Source organism: Electrona antarctica, assembly GCF_951216825.1.
Source record: "Electrona antarctica genome assembly, chromosome: 11".
Classification (NCBI taxonomy): domain Eukaryota; kingdom Metazoa; phylum Chordata; class Actinopteri; order Myctophiformes; family Myctophidae; genus Electrona; species Electrona antarctica.
Window position 1 is genome coordinate 12026865 of NC_136792.1, and position 26465 is coordinate 12053329.

The 26465-nt window shown below is 45.3% G+C and overlaps 1 protein-coding gene across 2 annotated transcripts in view; it reads left to right on the plus strand.

Annotated features, from left to right (window-relative positions):
* Positions 1-26465, plus strand: part of rsrc1 (arginine/serine-rich coiled-coil 1) — a 215671-nt gene that overhangs the window by 160752 nt on the left and 28454 nt on the right. For both annotated transcript variants that reach the window (XM_079514853.1, XM_079514852.1), the window contains exon 7: positions 4263-4334. In XM_079514853.1, the coding sequence (XP_079370979.1) occupies positions 4263-4334 (72 nt within the window). The remainder of the gene's footprint in view (positions 1-4262; positions 4335-26465) is intronic.

The window sequence follows — 26465 nt, forward strand, 5'->3', positions numbered from 1 at the left end:
AGCGCAGCAGTCACAGCGAGACCGCCACCACCTCTGGCCTTCTGGATCACACACACACACGCACGCACGCACGCACACACGCACACGCGCACGCACACACACACACACACGCGTGCACGCGTGCACGCACGCGCGCGCACACACACACACACACACACACACACACACACACACACACACACACACACACATGTGTATATACACCTAATATGTGTCTTAAGTCATACTTTCATTTGGTATATTATAGCATGACTTATAGACACAGACTTGACTAGCGGGTTTGTGCACGCTCGCCTGCTAAATGGATGCGCACGCACGCACGCACGCACGCGCGCGCACACACGCAGGCATCCCTCCCATGTGGATGCATTAAACCACATTCAAACACCCACATTTGTGCCCCGACACAAACATTCTGTATGCGCTCTAAAACACTTACACACCCACTCTCATATTGTATTAACTTCCCCAACACAATGCACAAGGCTCTCTCCCTCTCTCTCTCCCTCTCTCTCTCTCTCTCTCTCTCTCTCTCTCTCTCTCTCTCTCTCTCTCCCTGTCTCTGTGCTCCTCTCTCGCTCACTCAACCCCTCTTGTTTCTGAAAGTTTCAACTCATTAAGTGTAATGATATTGGAGACTCAATTTTACATACTCACACTCATCAGCCGAGTGAGATCGCAATAAAGCCCAATGGCTCCGCCGAGGCCCTAATGCCCCGAAATAAATGATGCGCCACGACCCAAATGTAATTAATTTAGAGGCAGTATTGATAGTCCTGCCATATGCGCCATTATATTTTTTTAATGTGCCCTTAACATCTTGATTATGCGGCGGGCGGGGGAGGGTGGCTATACAGAGACAACACGGGTGCTTGTGATGAGATGTTTAAAAACGCAGAGACGAGTGTTTACCCCCAGTGCTTCAATTTCTCTTAAGCTTTTCATTATGCCGGGACGATGAACAGCTCTGGAGAACACGCGCGCTGTTTACGTGTTTTTACTGTGGCGGCGTGTGCGTTGGGGGGGTGGGGTGGGGTGGGAGGGGAGGGGATGCACATCAGAGCAGCGGTTCATTCACACGCGATGTCTCTTTAAAACATATATATTGGTTAGGGAATTTTTAAACGTTAAACATTTGCATATTCACGTCTGCGCCGGCTTGAGACTTTTCTTTTATCGCTGGTTAAAGCTACAATCTTATTGACTTATTTTAATGAATGAAACCAATCTGTGTGAGATGATACTATTACTAGAGTATGTTAATAACAGTAAGACGCCTGAGGGCGAGAAGCGACCAAGGTCGCGTGCACGCATCCGCCTGGGTGACAGCAGACTGCTGGGCGAGCACTGGCGCTTTGGAATGGTGGGTCAGATCAACATATCCGCCTGGGTGACGGCAGACTGCTGGGCGAGGGCTGGCGCTTTGCATTGGGGGGTCAGATCAACATATGGAATGAATTCTGTACTGGTATATATGGAGCGTGTCTTGAGTGTACAGGGTTTGATGAGGTCTGGCCATATATGGAGCGTGTCTTGAGTGTTCAGGGTTTGATGAGGTCTGGCCATATATGGAGCGTGTCTTGAGTGTTCAGGGTTTGTTGAGGTCAGATCAACGTATGGAATGTCAGAACAGGTCAGCTCCATATATGGAGATCTAAGGGTAGCAGCGGGGGCAGTGTCTTGAGTGCATAGGCCAATAGGGTTTGATGAGGTCTGGCCATATAGGGAGCGTGTCCCATCTGCGCTCATGTTAAAGTTTCTTCTCGTAAGCTCTACTGCGCCCTCCGGCGTTCAAGGTGTTAAGATATTTGTTGGGTTTTTTGCCTTTATTGATAATGTATAGTAGACAGGAAATGGGGAGAGAGATGGGGGGGAAGACACACAGTAAAGTTCATCGGGATCGGGACTCGAACCCGCGACACACTGTCATGCTGGATTACCAGCCAAGGTGCCTGGACCGCTAAGCCAGCCCAGGCCGACGGTGTAGTATTGGCCTCGCATGTGGCCAGACGTGATGTGCTGGTGAAAAATAAATAAAAAGCCCTCTGCAGTGTGATGTTAGTATGGCCCAGCCAGGCTACCGTAGTATGATCAAGTAGAGAATGTTAATTTACGAAAAAAATAAACACGAAAAAGTTAAAATATGGAGATAAGAGTTTTCTGCCCAACAGCAACGGTGTGTTAGTACCTCTGCAGTGGTTGTTGGTGGTCCATCCCTATTATAATACTCTTCCATTGAGACATACAGTTGGGTGCCACCGATATTGTCCCTTATCATTTGACCCATTTAGGCCTGACCTCAAAATTTTAAAAAATCCTTCTAAATCCTCCAGTTTTCTGAAATAAATATTTTCACAGCTATTTTTCAAAAATAGCAGACCTACAAGCTCGTAGCGCGCCACTCGGTGGCGCGCTATGAGCTTGTAGATCTGCTATTTTTCAATAGCTAAATTATAACATAATGTTTAAAACACCAAAAGGGGTTCCCGCCCAAAATGGGTTAACTGTCCTTTTGCGCAGATCACGCAAACCTCAGCAAAAAGAAAAGGACAATATCGATGGCCTCCAACTGTAAACCCTGTGCTTTACTAGTTGACAATGTCTACGTGCTTTGAAGCAGACCGGATTGGACACTGGATCCGCAGTCATCTTTACTGTATTTCTTTCGGACGTCAATTGAAAATCTCTCCATTGAGACAGCAGACATTTAACGACTTATTTTCATACAATATCATGCATGCATTTCTCGCATACGATTAAATAATAAATAATATGTAATGTCAGAGTGTGTATAAAGGACGTAGGTGAATTAATGAATATCGAGAGACTCTCGCACACTCACACAAAGCAAGGATTGTTGTGAGGAGCCCTTGTCACGTCGACGTGCGTCGCAGTTTTGAAGATCTGTTTTCAAAATGTGCTTCAAATGTTTTGAAATGGATAAGGGAAATGAATGCATGTATGTACGTATGTATATATATATATATGTATGTATGTACGTATACGCTGTCTGCCTGCTGTGCAAATTGTTCCTAATGATCCTCCCCCTCTTCTTCTGCACATCCCCCATTGCTTCTAAAGAGATGTTTTACCATATCTGCCTTAAGAGGTTTTTAGTTTTTATTATCTACCATTCTACCTGTACTTATTTTTGATCTAGTCTATATGTTGAATCTTTTCTATTTCTTTCTTTCGTTCTTTACTTCCAGTATGTGTTGTTGTAACTGTAACTGTTCAGAACCTCATACTGTATGTCCCAAACTGTAACTGTTCATGATCCAAATTCAAGATCCACAAGCTCAAAAGTCGCCCCTTCTCGCCACGTTTCCAGCTTGCGGATCTCCTACTTTTTATTATGCTTTTGTGTGATGCTGTAGTGGTAGGGCGTTCATTAAAAGAAGAAAAGAAGGCCTTTCTGTGTGGCGTTTGCATGTTCTCCCCATGTCCCCTAGGGAAGCTACCCTCACAAAAAACATGCAGTAATCCTGGTCTCTAAACTACCTCCCCCTGGTCAGCCGAGGCGCCTGATGGAGGGGAATGGAACTGGTCGGAATAACGTGTACCTTCCACGCGCTACGTCCGGCCGGGGAAATTCCCCCCTGTCATGTGAAAAGAAGCAGCTTGGACTCCGCATGCATAGAAGGAAGCATGATGTCAGTCCGCTGCCCCCCCCCCTCAGGTTGGTAGAGGAAGTGTAGCGGCCAGGATTACATTAGATAATTGACACTGGGTGAAAAAAATGGGTTGCAAAATCGTGGGATAAAAAAATATTAGAGAAAGAAGAAAAGAAAAGAAAGAAAAAAACATAAAGTTACAATATCTACCTGTACTGTAGGAGTCTGGAATCTTTTCCCCCAACAGAACTGTGGTTCTAGAACTGGTTCCATCCTATAGGTTCTTGCAACCGTGGTGCTTTCACAGAACCGTCTGGCGGCCATGTTTTGCTTCCAGTTCTGATTTTCCGAATCAACTTTTATTAGGGTTCTGATTAGAGTTGGGTCTTTTAGGGTTCTGAACCAATTCAGTTTCAGTGGAAACCACTCAGAACTGGTTCTGTATTAGGAAAGAAAAAAGAACCCTGTTTCACCCAGTTCCATCGGGGTGATGGAAGAGCAGGGGCCATTGGCTTGATTGTGTGCAATGCACTTGTTTTCTGTGTGTGTTCTACAGCTGATGTGGTTATGTTTCTCTCTCTCTCTCTCTCTCTCTCTCTCTCTCTCTCGCTCTCTCTCTCTCGCTCTCTCTCTCTGTGTTTTCTACAGCTAAAACTGATGAAGTTCTGAAGGCCAAGGTGGCTCAGAGAGAGGAAGAAGCCCGCAAGAAGCAGGAAGAACGTGAGTTTTGTGTGTGCGTGCGTGCGTGCGTGCGTGTGTGTGTGTGCGTGTATGCGCGTGTGTGTATTAATTCTGCTGGCTCGGGCCGTTCCACAAGGCATGAGCTGCGGCGGTGCTGATGACACCGGTGGGCTGTTAAGGTGACAGCTGGAATCTCATGCAGATACGTACTAGATGACTGCACTTGGACGGCGTCGTAATGTGCTTAGCAGTGCAGCTAGTAAATCCACCCTGTCAACCTGAACCTCCTACTGCTGCTGATGTAGGACGCGAGCACACACACATAGTCACAGTCACACACACACACAGTCACACACACACACACACACACACACACAGTCACACACACACACACACACAGTCACACGCGCGCGCACGTGTTTGCAGGCAGGCAGATTATCTTGATACACACATTCAAATGAAGTCAAGAGTAATTTGCGGTGGATCTGCTAGCGGTAATAAAAGGCCTTAGATGGAATAATGACCCTGCACTCACCTCAGCGTGATATAAATGAGAATATCAAATATTCACCTGTCAAGTGTGTGCGTGGTCCCATCATCTGATTTACTGTAGGTGTTTAGTACTGCTAGACTCTCTCTCTCCTTCTCTCTCTCTGTCTCTCTCTCAATCTCCCTCCCTCTCTGTCTCTCTCTCAATCTCCCTCCCTCTCTGTCTCTCTCTCAATCTCCCTCCCTCTCTGTCTCTCTCTCAATCTCCCTCCCTCTCTGTCTCTCTCTTTCTCCATCTCTCCTCATATCTCTCCCCATCTTTTCGTTCTCCCTCTCTCCCTCTCCCTCTCCCTCTCTCTCGCTCGCTCTCTTTCTCTCCTTCTCTCTCTCTGTCTCTCCCTCTCTCTCTGTACCTCTCTGTCTCTCTCTCAATCTCCCTCTCTTTCTCTCTCTCTCTCCCTCTCTCTCTCTCTCTCTCTCCCTCCCTCTCCCTCTCCCTCTCCCTCTCCCTCTCTCTCTCTCTCTCTCTCTCTCTCTCTCTCTCTCTCTCTCTCTCTCTCTCTCTTCTCTCTCTCTCTCTCTCTCCGTCTCTCTCTGTCTCTCTCTGTCTCTCTCTCAATCTCCCTCTCTCTCTGTCTCTCTCTTTCTCCCTCTCTCTCTCTCTCTCTCTCTCTCTCTCTCTCTCTCTCTCCCCCTCCCTCCCTCCCTCTCGCCTTTCCTCTCTCCACACTGTGACCTTTAACCAATTTCAACCTCGGTTAACCTATTTCGGGCACGATGTCATTATAGAATTATAGAAAGAATTATTAAAATGTCAAGCATTTTCAAAGAGAGCGGAAGATGGCCGGCGATCTACAGACTCGCAATGCCCTCGCGATCTGACGTGCTGTGAGCTTGTACGTCGGCTATTTACGCCGCGACACACCGCCATACCATGAAGTATAATAGCAGTGCTTAACCCATTTTGGGCGGGAACCCCTTTTGGTGTTTTAAAGCATTATGTTAATTTAGCTATTGAAAAATAGCAGATCTACAAGCTCATAGCGCGCCACCGAGTGGCGCGCTACGAGCTTGTAGGTCTGCTATTTTTGATGTGCCTGAAATCATTGAATATATATTATTTCAGAGCGAGTTTTTAACTCAAATCTTTGCTACTGGGAGGGTCCCTGGAACTACATATTTTCAGATGGGGGTCGGCGGCCAATGTCATATATATTTGGGGTCCTTGACATGAATATGTTTGAGAACGAGAAAACTGTCAGGATTTAGAAGACATTTTTTAAATGTCGACGTCAGGCCTAAATGGGTTAAGTGGTTAACGGTGACCTGACCTTTTAGGCAAATTAAAAGTCCAGCCATCACAAATGAATTAGCTCTGCAGACGTAATGCGGTCTCCTGGTATTGGTAAGAATTAATTATCTCAATTTGTATATTAGTCACTTTACGAATTGAGATAATTCTGTCTCTCTTTGTCTCATGATGCTTCCTTTTGTTTTTTATTCTATTCTTTACTTTATATAATAAATATGTCCTATCATTGTTTCGTTGCTGTCGGCTGAAAACCTCAGAATGTCCAAAACCATTCAGGATCCAAATATATATATATTTTTTACTACTGTACCAGTGCTTTAGTTTTTGTAGTATGACATACTATGGCATTAATTTCCTTAGAAATATCATCTCTGTCAGTTGCCAGGTAGAAACTAGGTCCAAAACTGTTACTTTTTAGATTTAAAATTCAAAAACAGGCAAAGCTAGGAGATATGAAACCCCAAACGTCTTGCTTCACGCTGCATTTTCGATTGTCAAGCATGGATGGCGTTGATAAAATATGGAGACAAGAGGTTTCTGCCTGACTAATGCTCTTCTCTTTCTACTACTTAATTTCTCTCCTTCTTTAACTCTTCCACTCTATTTATTGTTTACATTTCACCTCCTCCTCTTCCTCCTACCCAACCTTCTTCTTCTGTTGTGTAGAATAGTGGTTCCCAAACCTTTTCATGTCAAGGACCCCCAAAATGATCATTAGCTCATTAGCCTGAGGACCCCCTGTTTGAAAATACATGCCAAGGACCCCCATAAGAGAATATGTATACGGCTCTAGGGCCCCCGGTTTGACCTGAATTAGGCTACGGCCCCCTATTTAATTTCTATCTCTGGGACCCCAATACATATTGTAAAATCAAACTTAATTTAACGCAGAGAGTAACGGGTCCATTTGTACACTCTCTGAGTTACAGACCCATAAGGGTCCATTTAGTTCCTAACTATATCATTTAGCTGGGGACCCCCTGGAACTCCCTCAAGGACCCCTAGGGGTCCCCGGACCCCACTTTGGGAACCACTGGTGTCTCCATCCCTTCACCAGGGCTGCCACCATTACAATTTTGTATGCATTGCACATGCATGGGACGTTACAATTTGTATTTCTGTTTGCCTTTTGGGCTTCGTAATGTACAAATAAATCACTGACACATTTAACACATTTTAATATTTTTTTTCTTTCCAAAAATGTTCCAAATAGCGGAAATAGTTGATCTACAAGCTTAGTTACAACATGTCACCAAGTGACATTAACATGTTGTACGCTTGTAGATCTGCTATTTCTGAAAATGTATGGACATTTTTCAACAGGGAAACGATTGACGGTTATGTATAAAATAATTGTGATTAGTCTGCCGTCAACGAGGCGGATGCGTGCACGCGATAGGGCGAGGTCGCTTCTCGGCCTCAGGCGTCTTACTGGTAGTAGTATGATGTGTAGCGATCTACAAGCATACAAAAATAAGTTTTACTCTTATGTACCTGTTCACAAGATGTAACAATAAAGTACAACCTTGAACCTTGGACAAGCACTCAATGTGTTTGCAAAACATTGAGAACTTGTAGATAGGCGGCTTTCGGTTATTCATTCAAGTTTAGAGCATTTGATGTGGTCAAACTATGACAATGTTAAGAAGCATTTCCCATAAAAGGTTAATTACTCTCGGATATTTCATATAAGCAAAGGTCAAAGCCTCAATCTGTGATTGTTTCACCTGTTTGGCAGTATATAGAACAGCAGGAACAATATTAGTAAAAATATTAGTAAAAATTAGTGCGTGCGTGCGAGCGAGCTGCTCTTTTACATAGTGTTTGACACATAACACTCCAACACGCCCGGCCCTTCCCCCCAATGGGAGGCAGGAGGTGACGCCACTGCTAAACCACAGGTCACTAGGGGTCTCCCACGGCTCCCTGCAGGGGCCCTCCCTGCAGGGGCCCTCCCTACAGAGGCCCTCCCGGCAGGTCTACGCCACTGGAAAGTTTCTGCTTCATCCACTAACACGACTAAAATGAACAAATTCTTCAGGAGGAGGGCAAAGACGGTGTGTGTGTGTGTGTGATCGAGAGAGAGAGAGACAGAGAGAGAGAGCATCCTCACCACCTACACTCCACACTCATAAATAGACTCGGGTCCCGGACAGGGTGGAAGCCGTTTGAGTTAGCCGGGCGCTAATCGAAAACCACCGCGAAGCTCGATTCATGTTCCATGCTATGATATGCAAGTCTATTATTATGATGGCTGCACACACACACACACACACACACACACACACACACACACACACACACACACACACACACACAGCAGCAGCACAGGGCCCTGCTGCGAAGAAGAGAGAGAGAGAGAGAGAGAGACACTGATGACTGGTGGTTGTCTCTTTATCAGCAGGCCTTCCTTCCATCCCTGGGAGAGAGAGGATCAATAACTGGCCTCCGTGGTCGTCAGTTAACAAAGTATTCTTCACTTGAAAAAGAAAGGGGGTTAGTTCTCTGGTTGAGGGCAGCCAGATGATGCTTCTTTTCAATGGCTGAAGAATACAACATCCAAACGAAAACTGGGGTACATGAAAGAGTAGGGAGCGAGATGGAGAGAAATGAGATGGATGGTTGGATGGATGGTGGAAGACGCTCGTTTAGCCCGTTAACACCTGAGGCCGATTATGCAAACGACTTCTAAATCGGTAGTTCTCACACTTTAAATATCATTAAAAAAAAAAGTTCAAAAGTAAGCAGCTGTACGAGCTGGTGAGCGGTGAGCTGGTGAGCGGTGAGCTTGTGCATCTGCTATTCTTGAATAGCCAACGCAAACAATATCTTAAAATGACACACAATGCTTTCCCGGTTTTAATAGGTTATAAGGCTAGGCTATTACAGTTTTGTCTGTTTTTAGCTTCCGATCAGTGATAATGAGAGATATGGAGAGAGAGTGACTGACTGACTGCCGGTGGCTGTATTGGGAGAAATAAGGAGGGTTTTTTCCCCCTCTTCTCTGGCCTGAACAGAACTGTCCCCTGGCATCTCTCCAGTGTTTGAATAGAGCTGGATTAGCCATGTTGGCTGCTGCTTGTAAGTGGTGTGGTTTGGTTTGCTTTGGTTTCATGTGCTTTGCAGGATGTAGCCTTTACTGTATATTGCAGTGGAACACGGCACCTCTGGCCAAATATTTGGGTAGTCTACGCATACTCCTCTAACATGCAATTGTAGTGTGTGTGTGTGTGTGTGTGTGTGTGTGTCTGCGTGTGTGTGCGTGTGCGTGTGCGTGCGCGCACACACAAACCCGTGTGAATAAAAAACAAAGTGATGGAGAGACAATGAGGCGAATGAGAGATATAGGATTAAGAGAGATACCAGCTTGCCATTGTCCAATTACCATCACAGATAACAATTCGAAGAAGATAGAAGCTGTGCTGTGTGTGTGTGCGCGTGTGCATATGCGTATACAGCGAAGACTATTAATTCCATCCTCTTTCTTTCCCCTTGTTTACTCGTTCAAAGTTGCTTGTGAAGAGTGGAGCCACATTAGCCAGCCGCCGCGGAATTAAATTGCCGTCAAAACTCTCTCCCGTATAAGCTGTAAGTCGTTCTCGCACGAAAGCCATGCCGCCACTTCAAAAGCCCTTAACCCATTTTGGGCGGGAAACCCCTTTTGGTGTTTCAAGCTTTATGTTATATACTTTAGCTATTGAAAAATAGCAGATCTACAAGCTCGTAGCGCGGCACCGAGTGCCGCGCTACGAGCTTGTAGGTCTGCTATTTTTGACATAGCAACATTTTTAACTCAATTTTTTGCTTCTGGGGGGTCCAACAACATATTTTCAGATGGGGGTCCGTGGCCAAATACTTATAATTCTGGGGGTCCTTGACATGAAAATTGTTTGAGAACAACTGCCATAGAAACATAGGGCAGTATTATGCGTGTCTGAAGTACCAGGTTTTATTACTTAACTTAAGACCTGGAGGCGTGATCAATGCCATTTGGCTATTCTGAGTGGCCAAACAGCATTGACCACGCCTCCAGGTCTTAAGTTAAGTCATAAGACCTGGTACTTAAGACACGCATAATACTGCCCGAAAACTGTCAGGATTTAGAAGACATTATGTAGAATCGTTCCCAGATCTAAAAGGGTTAAACACGCTCTAAACAATGGTGTGCACAGAAACCCTGGTTCCCACTTGTATTTTACAGAGTATTTTCTTGCCCCCTTTTTTTTTATGTGCGTCGTTATCTTTGCGAAAGGCGGCATAATGTCAGCCAGATTTGGATGCAAGCCTGTAAGCCCGCAGATGGTATTTTCGCCCTGTGCTGCTCTCTGCCCATCACCTCAAACCACCGCCATATTGGGAGATCATATATTTTAATGAGACGTATAATAGCTTTTTAACCCATATCATTAGGGCGGGGGGGATATTATATACCTACCGTTTGCTCTTTTGGCAGTAAAAAACGAAAGGACTGTTTCCCTAATTACGCGCTGCATGCGTAGGACAGGTCACGGGTTGGGGTGTGTACCTGTCGGTCTGTGTGTGTCTGTGTTCGGGAATTATATGACCATTAAATATTCAGCCAAGCCCCATCTCTCCTCCCCCTCCCCCTCCTCCCTCCTCCTCCCTCTCTCTCTCTCTCCCCCCGACCTTGCATCCATTAACGCCTCATCACCGTTTAACTAGCCCTGTTGTCAATCACGGCTGTAAGGCTGAAACAGGGAGAGTGCCTGGACTCGGTTTCTGGCCTTGCATGTTGGACAGAAACGTGGTGGGAGGGTGAATATAGTCCTACCCAAACCGAAGGGATGTCTCCGCTAAGACAGGAATCAATATGAGTATAAACTATTTAATGTGCGCTTGCGCGCCTTCACTTGTTTGAATTAATATTTTTTTCCTTGTTGCCTGTGATTATCCGCTCGACTAGACATATTTGTCAGTCAACTAGAATTTCCGCATGCTCCTTCATTAACAATGTGCGCGTTAAGCCGTGCGTTCACAAAGTACCAGCCGTGGCGGCGGGGGGGGTGGGGGTGTGTGTGTGTGTGTGTGTGTGCGTGCGTGCGCTGGACCCATATTAATGAAATGTCTCTGTCGGGAGGAAACCTTGTATGTCCAAAAAAAAATTAAGACAAAACACAAAAAGTAATAAATAAACCCAACATGGAGATGCGAGGTTTCCGGGCCGACGGCAGCGACGGAACGATGTGATCCCTTTTCTAATTGAAACTAATAACTAGTCGGTGGATAACAAGCTCTCGTCTATAATCCCCCTGCCTTGGGTTTGGTGGCCTATCTGGGCCCGTAATAAAAGACAGGAAATGAGAGCCAAGTGAGAGCGGCGGCGTCGCTACGTTGACGCCTAATGTAATCTGCCTTGAAATCAAATTATTTGACCTGGAAAGGCCCAACAATACAAACTCCTGCTGGACCGCTGTTAAATATTTAGCACGCGCCTGTCATGAATACAAATGGCACGCAAATTAGAATCTACAGGCGCGTGACCCCCCTATCACACCCGCTGGAGCGTGGGGGGTTGTGGGAGGGGGTGGTGGGGGGCTTTTTTCTGCCTTAAATGTTTTAATTACCGGGGCCGCGGTGTGGCGCGCCCCGCTACCTTTTTTTTTTTTTTTTTTTTCATGCACCCTTGTGTTGTCGTTGTGGCGTGGCCGGGGGGGTTGGAGACGCCACCGCTTGAAGGACAAGCGGAGAAATTCAGCCACTGGTAAACACGGGCGATTCTCTTGTCCATTATCTCACCGCATTAACTCCAACACAGAGATTCGTGTCGTTGCGGGATGCGACGCATGCACGGTACCGGGCGGCGGGCGCCTCGTGAATATCAACCCAGCGATAATTGCGAGCGCGCCGACAGGATATAGACCAATCGTCGCGATGAGGCGTTGTGGCTGCCGACCTCCTGAAGCACCGAGTCATCACAACGCTCACGTTCGAAGCCCATGGCGCGTCAAAGCCGCGCCGCTGTGGCCTTGTAGATTGGCTATTTGCACTGTGCGACACCACCGCGAGTAAGTATGAATCACCCTCGACAAGTCTGGCTCTTCCCACTGGCTATGCTATCCTCACCCGGCCTCAAGGGGTGGGTGGGTGGGTGGTGGTGGTGGAGGTGCGGTGGGTTCACTGTATTGCTATTGTGCACTCTACACTGAAGGAAGATCAGTCTCAGTGATTTTGATGTAAGAAAATCCAGTTTGCATCGACCGCCTATCGACCCCGCGCGGACTCTGCCTCATCGTCCTGCCGTTACACGGGATAGATGGCCCCTATTTGTTGTGTTATTATGTTCAACGCAATCACGCCGCGGGACGGAGAGAGCCGGAGGAATATTGAACCGACTGACACTCCTCGTTCGCCGCTTTTTATGGGGATTTTATTTGTTCCCGGAATTAAAAGATCGAAGGTTTTTTTTTCTCCCCCTTTCCGTGGCATGCACAGCTTTGAGAGAGAGAGAGAGAGAGAGAGAGAGAGAGAGAGAGAGAGAGAGAGAGAGAGAGAGAGAGGAGGAGGGGAGGGGAGGGGAGGGGGGCGGAGGAGAAAGAAACTTGACAATTAATTACACCTCATTTCCTTTAAAACAGACGTAGGGAAACATACGGGGAGCAGAATCGCTCGTTACACCACGATGTGATTTTTGTCTCTCTCTAAATAATGTTTGATGTAGAGATGATTTGTGCTGTTGAGGCAGTTCTAGTGCCCCCCCTCCCTCCCCTTCTCTCCTTTCTCTCTCTCTGTCTCTCTCTCTCTCTCTCTCTCTCTCTCTCTCTCTCTTTTCCCCATTCATTCAGGTTTGTGGTCCCCCCCCCCCCCCACCACGTTGAAATGATTAGTTATGCCTGGCTTGTAAGCACTGAATCAAGAGTTATGGTCCCCGGGGAAATAAATTTGGCAGAAAATCAGTGTGAGAAGATTTAATTATCACGAGGAGCCCCCCCCCCCCCACCTCCCCCGCCGCCCCTTTACTCCCCGCCACGCCCATCCCCCACCCTCCCTCCCCGCCCGTCCTGCCTTGGCTCACCGGAGCGCCCCACAAATGGCTGGTTTATACTGTACTTGGTGTGCACGCCAGGGTGTCGGTAAATAGCCGATCCACAAGCTCGGCTCACCACGGCAGCCAAGAAGTAGAGCCCCCCCCCCCCCCTTTTTCTCTCTCTGTCTTTCTCGCCTTCCTTACCTCCCAATTTGTTTCGTTGCAACGGTGATAAGCCAAGCAATTACCGCTTCATTGATTTTTCATCACCGCAAATTTAAAGTTGATTTTTTTTCACACCCTCTCACCCCACCCCACCCCACCCCACCCCATCCGACCCCTCCCCCCTCGGAGGGAGGCGGCAGGCAGGCCGCCTCCCTCCCTCCCTCCCCTCCCCTGGCGAGGTGATTAGTTGACCTCCCTGTCCTGGACGCCGGTGGTCCCGTTGAGGAGTAGGGGTAGCGGGGTGGGGGGGGGGGACAGGGGGGGGGGGGACGCGTGCTGAATTCGACTAACCCCCGATGATGACCCCTGTTGTCCCCGGCGTAATGGGATGCTGAGTCTGACGCTGGCTGACACGGTTGTCACTTTGGCGACCGATAGCTTAATCATATCTATACCAATATCTACCCGACGACACGTCTCATTTGCCAACGCTACCCTCTCCCCCCCCCCCCACCACCACCACCACACGATGGGGCGACATCACCATGAGCCCGGGCCACGAGCCCCAAATACCCCCTCCCCCCTCCCACCCTTCCCGCTCGACTCTCTTCAAGTGGACACATGATTGACAGCACCAGCCCACCCACCCCCGCCCCCTTTTGCCCTCTGATCGCTAATCGTTTCTCGGGTCAGTCTTATCAATTAACCTGCTGCCGCGAGACCATCCCATAATAGGATACATTCAGCTCTGCGTCACAATGGAAGCAGCACGACGCTGCATTCTCTACATTTACACTTCACTTCAGTGTGTTATCGGAAACCTGAGGGAGGGCGAGGTGAATGTACCGGACCTCTTATCTTAGAACTGTCTGTTTGTTTGTTTCACGTAAATGAACGCCATACTGCATCATACTGCACTACAGCCAGAGCATCAAAAGCATCAACAGTAACAGATCCACGGACTCCAAACGCTTGTAGATATTTGATGTTTTATTTGTATTTGTATTTGAATCCTTAACCCATTTTGACCTAAGATCAGATTCTAAAAATGTCTTCTACATCCTGACAGTTTTCTGAAAAAGCTATGTTTCTATGTCAGTGGTTCTTCGATTTTTCAAAAATAGCAGACCTACAAGCTCGTAGCGCGCCACTCGGTGGCGCGCTATGAGCTTGTAGATCTGCTATTTTTCAATAGCTAAAGCATAACATAATGCTAACACCAAAAGGGGTTCCCGCCCAAAATGGGTTAAAAGTAATAGTTTTGGACTTATGAGGTTACCTCCCGGCAGAGACGCTGATATAGTAGTTAACATGAAGGTGAATTATGAGATCCGGTGGATGATAACGTTAATGAGATTGTCGCTGTTGCTCGAACGTTTGATTTAATCCACATACTGTACAGTAAAAACCTTCTGATTGTGCATTGAACAGTAATCTGAGGTTAGATTAGAGAGAGCTCATTTTGGATGCAGCAAATTGGGTATTTGTGTTATTATTTTCTTATTAATTGAAGGTCACATTCACCAGAACCTTCCAATTCAATTCAAAGGAGGCTTTTTTTGGCATGAGAATTTGTTTTTGCCAAAGCAAGGGACAAAACATGATTTAAAAAAACGATATAAGAAAAACAAATGGGGAATTGAATGTACAGTTGGACGGGGTACAGCATTTTGTTACGTCACATTCCAACGTTAGACATGTTGGCGAGGGTATAAAGCTTTTGGAAACAATTAGCAGCAGTCTTTTACAGTCACTTTTGGGACAATTAGGAGCATTTAACAACTTAAAATAGTATACAAAGAGCCTCCGATTTCAAATGTGTTAAAAAAGGTAGCAGCTCCGTTTGTACCCCATTTGAGTTGTTGAGCAGTAGCAACCTTTCTGTTTTTGCACTACATTAACCCATTTTGGGCGGGAACCCCTTTTGGTGTTAGCATTATGCTATGCTTTAGCTATTGAAAAATAGCAGATCTACAAGCTCATAGCGCGCCACCAAGTGGCGCGCTACGAGCTTGTAGGTCTGCTATTTTTGAAAAATCGAAGAATGACATATAAACATAGCTTTTTCAGAAAACTGTCAGGATGTAGAAGACATTTTTAGAATCTGATCTCAGGTCAATATGGGTTGAATAATCATTGCTGAATATAGCAGATCTACAAGCTCATAGCGCGTCGCAATTATACTCCCCATGAAGCCTTGAATTCATTCATTCTTTTTTATTATTATTATTTTGCTCACATTCCTGTGCCAATAATTTGATGACCGGGCCATCGGTCAATATAGGAGACTCAGTGAGACTACACCAGTCATCAAATGATTGGCCAAATTATTGGCTTAGGAATCCTACAACATATACTGCATATCTCAATGAATTCAAGGCGTTTAATTGATAGAACATACGTAATCTTTTGGGTGAACTACTCTTTTAACCCATTTAGGCCCGACCTCAAAATTTAAAAAAATCTTCTAAATCCTCCAGTTTTTTTAAATAAATATTTTCACGATTTTTCAAAAATAGCAGACCTACAAGCTCATAGCGTGCCACTCGGTGGCTCGCTATGAGCTTGTAGATCTGCTATTTTTCAATAGCTAAATTATAACATAATGTTTAAAACACCAAAAGGGGTTCCCGCCCAAAATGCGTTAAGTGTACACTTTACCCAGAGAGTGTAAAGATTGACCCCTGGATTGTTACACTCTCTGTCAAGCACATTAACCCTCCTGGCCGTGCCTGTTTTAGAGCACGTCAATATGAATTATGAAGGAAGTGACATCGATTGTAAAAGAATTTCAAAACATTGTGTTGGAAAAAAATCTACTGTACAAGCTCACAACGCTCCGCAATGCGATGCGTCGTCGCCGGGAGCTTGTAGAGACCGGCCTAATTTCCGTATAGAAATAGTGCTTAAAGTGGTTAATCATTCTTTATTGTACGCGAAAGACGGATGCAATTCCACGACGCGGGCCTGGTCATGATCACTGTAACATGTAGCAGTATGTATGGGCTAACAGGGTGGTCAGACTGGCGCGTGCGCACACACACGCACACACACACGCACACACACACACGCACGCACAGAGCCAGACTATTGCAGGTTAAACGGCTGTCTCCCTGGGTGGCTGACTGTGGCCATGTGGCTCCTATAAGGTTTTACCATGAGACCATCAGGGTTCACAGACCAGTCAAGGGGGCGTGCACGTGGCTCCGCGGTCCTTGCTACACATACACTTGTTTATGTTTGTCTTGCATTTCTCTCTTACACAGTGTGTGTGTGTGTGCGTGCGTGCGTGCATGTGTAACAATATGAATTTAGCATCAGGTTTCAGTGAGCGAAAATGGCCGGTTTCGGGGCTATATGACAATACCCTGTGTGTGCACACGCACGTGCGTGTGTGTGTGTGTGTGTGGGGGGGCTCATTCGCACCTCATCAAGACGAGACCAGGGGTCCCAGACGAGAGACAGAGGGTGGGGTTTGCAGGAGGATAGGGTGACAGGCACATGGAGGGGAAGGGTCACAGCATGGCACACCACATGAAACATACGCACACACGCCCACCCGTGCACGCGCACACACACGCACACACACACACACACGCACGCGCGCACACACACACACACACACACACACACACACACACACACACACGCACGTGCACACACACTCAATTGACCTCTCCCCACACTGCATCACATGGCACTTTGTACAATGGTTCCCAAACGGTGTGCTGAATCACACTGCTGTGCCATGAGACCAGTCCAGCTGTGGCTACAGACATGTTGTGACAACCAACCACACGTTGTTATTGCAATATATTGTTGTTGTTGTTGTGGGGCAGAAACCTCTTATCTCCATATTCTAACTACTTTTTGTATGTTTTTTTTTAAATTATTATTATATTTGTTTAATTTATAAATTAACGCACTACTAGTATAGCCCTATAGAGCACCGACGTCTGACGTCACTATCGCTAGAGGGCGCTAAGTCCACAGGTTCATGTACTTTTTATTTGCATTCTAACCCCCATAAGGGAATCCTATAAGAACTGTGTTTGAAAAATAAACAAATCATCCAGGCCATTTCACTCATATGGATATGAAGAATCAACTGACTGAGAGAAAACGCTAATGTTACTGCTGCCGTATTAGTTAAATTTTCGCTAGAAACAGACCGTATCAAATATGAGTGACTGACGGTCGTAAACGATACAGAGACACCTCCTTTTGGACCACAATTCTTATAGAGCGTCGCAGTCCCGCCCCCTTTCATGATGACGCCAGGCCCAGGAAATGAATCACAATGCATTCCCATAGACATTTCAAAAAGTATTTATTTAAAGACCTTTTAAGCGTCGTGCGAAGCCAACTCGAGTCGTGACAAATCATGACAACAACACACACAATATTTTGAACCAAACAAATAATTACATAGAAGAAAAACAACAAAAACCTGCCGTTTTTTTCTACTTTCTAGTTCTTTGTTTGGCCCGAAAAATTGTGTTTGTTGTCATGATTTGTCACGACAAGAGTTGGCTTTGTCCGCGTCTTTAAATAAATACTTTCTGAAATGTCTATGAGGAAAATGAACGGAGAATCATTCCCTGGGCCCTGGTAGGGGGCGGGACTGCGACACTCTATATGAGACCATTTTAAGAGGGCACCATGTTATTCTCCATAAAGAAAAACTTCCATGAACCAGGGGATGAGCGAGTGACGTCAGGACTTCCATGAACCAGGGGATGAGCGAGTGACGTCAGGACTTCCATGAACCAGGGGATGAGCGAGTGACGTCAGGACTTCCATGAACCAGGGGATGAGCGAGTGACGTCAGGACTTCCATGAACCAGGGGATGAGCGAGTGACGTCAGGACTTCCATGAACCAGGGGATGAGCGAGTGACGTCAGGACTTCCATGAACCAGGGGATGAGCGAGTGACGTCAGGACTTCCATGAACCAGGGGATGAGCGAGTGACGTCAGGACTTTGGCACTCTATTGTAGGCCATACTAAAGCATCACGTGAAGCATCCAAAAGTAGCAGATCTACAAGCTCGATATGTGTGACTTCGAGCTTGTAGATCTGATACTGTTGACGCTTTTGCGTGACGCTGTAGTGCAGTGTGATCACGTACTGTACGTCGTACGCCATTCATTTACAAAAATAATAATAATAAATTACAAAAAGTTCCAACTGATTATGGAGATTACTTTCTGGTAGCTTTTGAGTGATTTTTGAGATTTTCTTTTGTGTGCCTTTAACACAAAAAGGTTATTGACGAACACTGTTGCTGTGATCGAGACCTCCCTGCGTGACTTTGGGACTCATAATGGGTTTGTGATGTGAATGGTTGTCACGACGATGCCGCAGGTCTTTCAATGGCGAAAGGGGGGAGAAAGGATGTAAAAAGATGATGTATTAACCCATTCTGGACGAGAACCCCTTTTTGTGTTTTAACTAAGCATTATGCTATACTTTAGCTATTGAAAAATAGCAGATCTACAAGCTCATAGCGCGCCACCGAGTGGCGCGCTACGAGCTTGTAGGTCAGCTATTTTTGAAAAATCGTAAAAATGCGGCACAAATATTTGAATATAATATTCTTTCAGAAGACTTTTTTTTTATTTCGACGTCAGGCCTAAATGTATTAAAAGTGTGTGAAGGTTATTGTACTGTACAGCTGAGGTCAGGAGATGGGAGGAGACATTTACCTAATTAATTATCACACACACACACACACACACACACACACACACACACACACGCGGCCATGACCTTTATTAATGTTCTTTGCACAAATAAGTCTCTCTCTCTCTCTTGCTGTCGCTCTGACACGCACGCACGCACACACACACACACGCACGCACACACACATGCACGCACGCACACACGCACACACACACGCGCACGCACACACGCGCACACACACACGCGCACACACACACACACACACACACACACACACACACACACACACACACACACACACACACACACACACACACACACACACACACACACACACACACACACACACACACACACACACACCAGGAACCAGTAGTACATAGAGAAAAAAAATGAGGGGAAAAAAGCAGAGAAATCAATTACCACCCAAGTAGGGGGAGAGGGTAGGTTGATGGCTTCATGTCAGCAAGGCTGTAGGTCACCACTCACTGTGTGTGTGTGTGTGTGTGTGTGTGTGTGTGTGTGTGTGTGTGTGTGTGTGTGTGTGTGTGTGTGTGTGTGTGTGTGTGTGTGTGTGTGTGTGTGTGTGTGTGTGTGTGTGTGTGTGTGTGTGCACGCACGCGCACACATCGGTGCCTTTTCCTGGATACTGATGACATCATTTTCATTTTAAAGACTGTGCTCCAATTAAGTAATTAGTTGCCATGGTGTTTCTCTAATTACACAAGTTGTTCATAAAAAAGAGCTGCTGACCCAGCCCCACGTAGCAAAACAGAGACCTATGCACTTTTAGCACACACGCACATGCACACACACACACACACACGCACGCACACGCGCGCACACGAGCGACAGTTTAACATGGACTTAACTCATTTTGGGCGGGAACCCCTTTTGATGTTTTCTATTGAAAAATAGCAGATCTACAAGCTCATAGCGCGCCACCAAGTGGCGCGCTACGAGCTTGTAGGTCTGCTATTTTTGTAAAATCGAAGACCGACTGACATAGAAACATAGCTTTTTCAGAAAACTGTCAGGATGTAGAAGACATTTTTAGAATCTGATCTCAGGTCAGAATGGCTTAATGCAGTGAAATGTCTTATTTCTGGTAAAGGGCAGGGTTATAGACTGGGTTGTAATCACACTAAAACAGCCCTGCGCTTTAAAGAGCAGCTCATTGATGCTGCATGTTTCCTCAACAACAACAACATCGTCCAATGAATGGATGGATGGGAGTTTATAAAGAGCTTCAACATGGTTTTATTTAGGGTTGCATTATATACGGCTGCCACGACGATGACATTTTACATGGACATTCATTGTCCCGTGATTAGCGATCTAATTGTGTTTTTGTCATTGGACATTTCTTTTTGGCTTTTAACCCATTCTGGACGGGAACCCCTTTTGGTGTTTTAACTAAGCATTATGTTATACTTTAGCTATTGAAAAATAGCAGATCTACAAGCTACAAGCTTGTAGGTCTGCTATTTTTGAAAAATCGTAAACGCGGCACAAATCTTTGAATATATATTCTTTCAGATCGAACGTTTCTTTTCCAGGCCTAAATGGGTTAATAACTTTATACAGTACTTATCAGTTAATGAACTAAGTAACTGAACTCATTAAATGGCAGAGTTTCTCTCACACTGTCAGCGATTTTTATAGGGTTTTTACTAACCCACAGAACATTTCACTCCATGACTATACAAACACCCACAAGAAAGACGATCATCTGGAAAATAAAAGTGTGTTTTCACCCCAAATGCTGCCTGGAAACAGAAACCAGAGAAAAATATATGTTTTTGTAAATAGGCTATACTATAACATTAGATCCGGTTGAATTTGTTTTTGACAACACATGATGAACGATGGATTGAAATGACGAATATTTTTGCCAATGGCAGTCGATGAATTAAAAAAACAACAACGTAATGGAAATACCTGACCGTGAGCGACACGCTGTGAGCTTGTAGAGCTGCTATTTCCACTGTGTGAAAATATTATCATTTTTCAACATGGAAACGATTATAACAATTATGCAATATGATTATCTCAAATAATTGTGATTAGGCGTTTATATACTAACTGTGACCCAGCCTAGTGCTGCAACAGTTCAGTTCACAGAACCAATTGATTTGATTGGTTATTTAATATACCGGTAATAGAGTTTGGATAGAGTTTTATGTATTTCGGTGTGTTCAGAGCTAATCGGTAAAACTGCTGGAACTGCCGGCGCCAAACTTTGTATAGAGTTGCCTCTCCACAAAATGAAAATTCACATTATGTTTGAAACATTTGAAATGATATTGTCATTGGATCTCGGATCGGGGTGAAACTATGCCCAAATTTGGAGTGATATGTCGTAGCCAATGAAGTATGTTATTAGGTGTTAAGTGATTAATGATGTCGGTGGTCCCAAATGTGGAGTAATACAGATGGATGACATTTGGGTGACGATGACTCCTCTATAGGCGCCTCACCCTTTAGGTGTCACGCCATAAAAACTATAAAGCATCTCAATCCAAGGCAACACCATTACCTCTTTATTCATGCCACCCTGTACAGCCTGTACATCTGCTGTTTCTGAACACATTTAGAAAAGTCACATAAATGTCTGGAAAATGTTGAATTATTTTCAACATAAATCTTCCCTTCTGGGGAACCTTTTCAGCTGGGGGTTCGCGGGCCAAATAGATACCATTTTGGGGGTCATTGACATGAAAATGTTTGAGAACTCACTGTTCTAAAATATCGGCCGACAAAACTGAACTGTTTTCATATAGCGCTGATCAGAGGTGGAAAGTAAGTACTTTTACTTGCACATTTCAGAGGCAAATATTGTACTTTTACTCCACTACAATTTTTTGAAATCTTTAGTTAGTAGTCACTAGTTTGTAGATTTTGATTATTATTACAAAACTTACATTAACCACTTCAGCCCTACTTAAAGTACAGCCTTTTGGCCTTTTGAAAATAGCAGATCGACAAGCGCACAATGTGTCGTATCGCTTGTAGATCTGCTATTTTCAAAAGATTTTGTGAAGATTTAAAAATTGGACTTTTGGTACTTAAGGCCGGCTGTGGCTCAGGAGGTAGAGCAGGTCGTCCAATGATCCCTGGGTCGGCGGTTCGAATCCCAGCTCCTCCTGTCCACATGTCGAAGTGTCCTTGGGCAAGACACTGAACCCTGCACTGCCTCCAATGAGTCGGTCGGTGAGCTCGCCACCATTGGTGTATGAATGTGGGAAGTGAGGACGCTGGCGTCGACTGTTCGCCGCTTCACCTCCCAATGTATGAATGAATGAACCATTGTAAGGCACTTTGAGCACTTGGAAAAGCACTATAAAAATGCAATTCATAAAAATGCAATTCATTAAGTATAGCCTACATTTTGATGCCAATACTTTGTACTTTGAATGAAATAACATTTGAAATCCAGACTTTTACTTGTAACGGAGTATTTCTACATTGCAGTATTGATACTTTTACACCCATTCTGGACGGGAACCCCTTCTGGGGTTCTTGTGGCTATGTACAGTATAGCAACATTTTTCTTGAATACAATTTTGACATTTTCAGAAAACTTCGGTAAGTTTTTAGAATGGGCCTCAGTCCTAAATGCATTACCTTTTCCACCACTGTCGCTGACAGGTCGTCATGTGAGGAATGCCAGTCCTCTAGTAGCCAATAGTAGTGCTGCACTTTTCTTGCTCAAATTCTTGCTGCTCCTCCACAAGAATTGAGATCACAATTCTCACACAATTCATTTTTTCCCCATGAAAATATGTATTGTCTTTAGTTTCTGAACATTTAATACATTCAAAATGTGGCACCTGGAGCCTACTGTGGCTTTAAACAGACAACATCAAAGTGCTTGACTTAAGCCTCTCTTTCCCCTGTTGCAAAAACATTAGTAACTCAAATGAATTGGACAGCCAACTAGTGCACGGTTCTTGCTCAAATTTATAAAATGAGGTCACATAGGTGCCTGAATCTAGATCTCGATCTTTTTTCGATTAATTGTGCAGCACTAGCCAGGACTAGGACACCTCGTCTACTCCACTCCAGCGTACAGAGGACGACTTGTGCTCTTGAAGACCTCACGACTCAGCCTGTGAAAGCTTCACGTTTTAATGGGATTCTGTGATGCTGCACAGACGCGGGACGTCCACTAACACTCATACTGGACGCACACACACATCGAGAGAGAGAGGCTCACAGCTGGGTTTAGTTAGCTGTGTGTGTGTGTGTGGTAATGCCATGCAGTCCAGTCCTCTGGAAGTGACGGGTCCGAGGCAGCAGTCACATTGTGGTATAGATCCCTGTCCAAATGGTACTGTACCTTAACTAAATCGATTTGACTCATTCCCCTCTTAACAATTACAAGTTAGGCATTTAGCAGAATACCTTATCGAACAAAGAATTCAACTAAGAATGTCTGCACTTGAAGACAGCTTGTGTGCGTGCGTGTGTGTGCGACTGTGCGTGCGCATGCATGCGTCTAACCAGATACCATGTAATGCATACACACACTGGTCACTGCATCATGGGTTATGTCTAGTCCATCATGGCACATTTTGTCCAAATACTGTGTACAAAGAAGCTAACGCACACCAAAGTCCTTGTGGCGGTGACCGCACACACCAATAGCCAGAGTGCCAATATTTTATTAGGACAGCAGGTAAGACAAAAATGAATCCAACGTTTCGGCGTCTGCTGTCACCCTCTTGTTTTTTCAAGATTTACTCTACATTTTGTCCAAAGCCACCGTATATTGGATGTACTTAATAACACATATGTATGCCATATTACATGTTCACAAATTGCACATACATACAAACATCCATACATACATACATACATACATACATACATACATACATACATACAGAACTACTGTTCTATGTATGTATTTGCGGGGTCATTTGTTGATTTTGGGAGGAATGTGGTGTCGGGGCGGACACATTTGGACCTATTATAATAGATAACTGGATGTGTGTGTGTGTGTGTGTGTGTGTGTGTGTGTGTGTGTGTGTGGGAGGGGGGGGGGGGGTCTCAGGGGAACACTGTGATGCTCTGGCATCATTAGACTAGCTTAGCCACCTGCTGTGTCATTGGTACACGCACACACACACACACGCACGCACGCACGCACGCACGCACGCACACACACCACATGCACGCACGCACACAAGCACGTGCTATCTCCCCCAGGGACCCAGCCAGGACATCTGGCCCAGCCTGTCACACTGTCCCTCATTTTGTGTGACCTGTTGACCCCGGCCCGGGGAGCCCAAACGCACATCAGCATGAACGGCAGCAGCACGCCTTGTCACCGTGTCACTGTCACACCATCTGACAGCACCACACACACACACACACACACACACACACACACACACACACACACACTGGGATGGGATGTATGATTGTCCCTGTTATGGTTTCACATCATCACTGTCCAGTGGCGTGCACAGATAGACTCTAGGTGGCGCTACAGCACCTGTCCTTTTGCCCTCTGGACAGCAACGTGCCCTTTTGAAAGTTTGTTTTCATGTACAGTTTGTTAATTTTATTTTTGTTTTGTATACAGTGTACAGTATTCTTGATTAAAAGCTTCTAATATATATTAGAAGCACGAGGTGCCCTTTTTTCATTTAGAGGAGCACCTGCCCCTCCAAATGTCTGTGCACGCCACTGTCAGACAGAAATTGTATAAAATGTCAAACTGTCTTAGATGTCTATTGTCAAAACAAATGCCCTATTTTATACTTCATCGTATGACAGTACAAGAGTAGAGAAAGAAGCTGATCTACAAGCCGACAACGTCTTAAAAGTATCCCTGGCTTGTATTCCTTAAAAGATTGTAGTCTATGACTAACATTTGAAATTGAAAACACCACAACAATATGTTTTTTTATTTTAAAAATAGTCCGTTTTTCACTCCCGTCACAAGTTGTCATAGTCCATGTGTGGTCCAGCAGTATGGAATGCAAAAAGGAATACTTCCTAATATTAATATGAGCATCAAAGGACATTTTTAATTACTTGAACACATTAATTAGCACAATCGATAGGGCAAATGACATAATGGGCAATGTTTAGGCTACATCAACTTGTGACAGTTTCCCTATTGAGTGAAACTATTCCGAAGATATATGAAATATTGAAGGTAATTATAGTTATAGGGCAAGTATAATGTATTTTTAGGCATATAAGTCTAAGTCTAAGTGCCCAATAGCGCCAGGTTGAAGTGGTTAATTCTGTCTGAGGGTTTTTTAAATATTGAACCAATTAACAAGAGCTGGTTTTTCATAACCTGAATAGTAACGTTTTTTTTGCCACCTGTCACTGACGGCATGCCTCTTAACTCCTTGGACTCCCGTTCCCATAGGGGGCGGTAGGTGCAGAGTGCCTGCTAAATTCCAGCTAAAGGCTCTTGTTGTTCGGTCGGAAACGAAAGTGCTCATACCCCCTGGTCTACTGAGGCCCACAGAGGCCTACTAGCGATGCCATCATTGTTTTGTTTAGCGGGAGCTACAAGGGTAAAATAAGGTAAATAATATGATTTTAAACTCTAGATCAAGGCTAATTTATCAAATCCCGGGATCTCGTCCCTGGCTACCTGTGCATTGTTACATTAATCTCAGAATCTCGGTCTTTGCTACAAAGGACTTAACCACTTAAACCTCACATGGTGGAGTCCCTCAGGGCTCTACACTAGTATTGTGGGGAAAGCTTATGCTGAAAATAGGATGTTGGGGTTTAAGTGGTTCATTTATCTTTGTCTCTACTCCGTTCCTCTTGTTCCGTTCCTCATCTCCTTCCCTCTCTCCTCCTCTCTCTCCCTCTATCTCTCTGTCACTCCATCTCTCTCTCTCTCTCTCTCTCTCTCTCTCTCTCTCTCTCTCTCTCTCTCTGTCACTCCATCTCTCTTTCCCTCTCCCTCTCTCTCTCTCCCTCTATATCCCTCTGTCTCTGTTTCCAACCTGCCTCTATAATTGAGCTCTCATTTGTCAATGCTCGGAGCCTTTGGGGGTATTAGTTATGCAAATATTGACGTGCAGCTTTGGCCTGCTAGCTATCAATTGGAATCAGCTAATCGATGCGCCTAATAGCTTCTCATTAGCTACTTGATGCATTCGCAGGGCTATAGCATCAGTAGCATGGAGAGCCGTCGGCGAGTCCTCCTCACCCGTGCAGTGCAGTCTAAAACTATTACCTGACCCGGGTCCACACCAGAGTGTCCACACCAGACTGTGGGCTCAGGAGGTAGAGCAGGTCGTCCATTGATCCATGGGTCGGCCGTCGGCGGTTCAAATCCCGGCTCCTCCTGTCTACATGTCGAAGTGTCCTTGGGCAAGACACTGAACCCCAAATTGCTCCCGATGGTGCTGGTTGGTACCTTGCATGGTTTCCGCCGCTATCGGTGTATGAATGTATGTGTGAATGGGTGAATGCCATGCACTATGTAAAGCGCCTTGGATAAAGGCGCTATATAAATGCACCATTTTCCTTTATGGAATGACCAGGA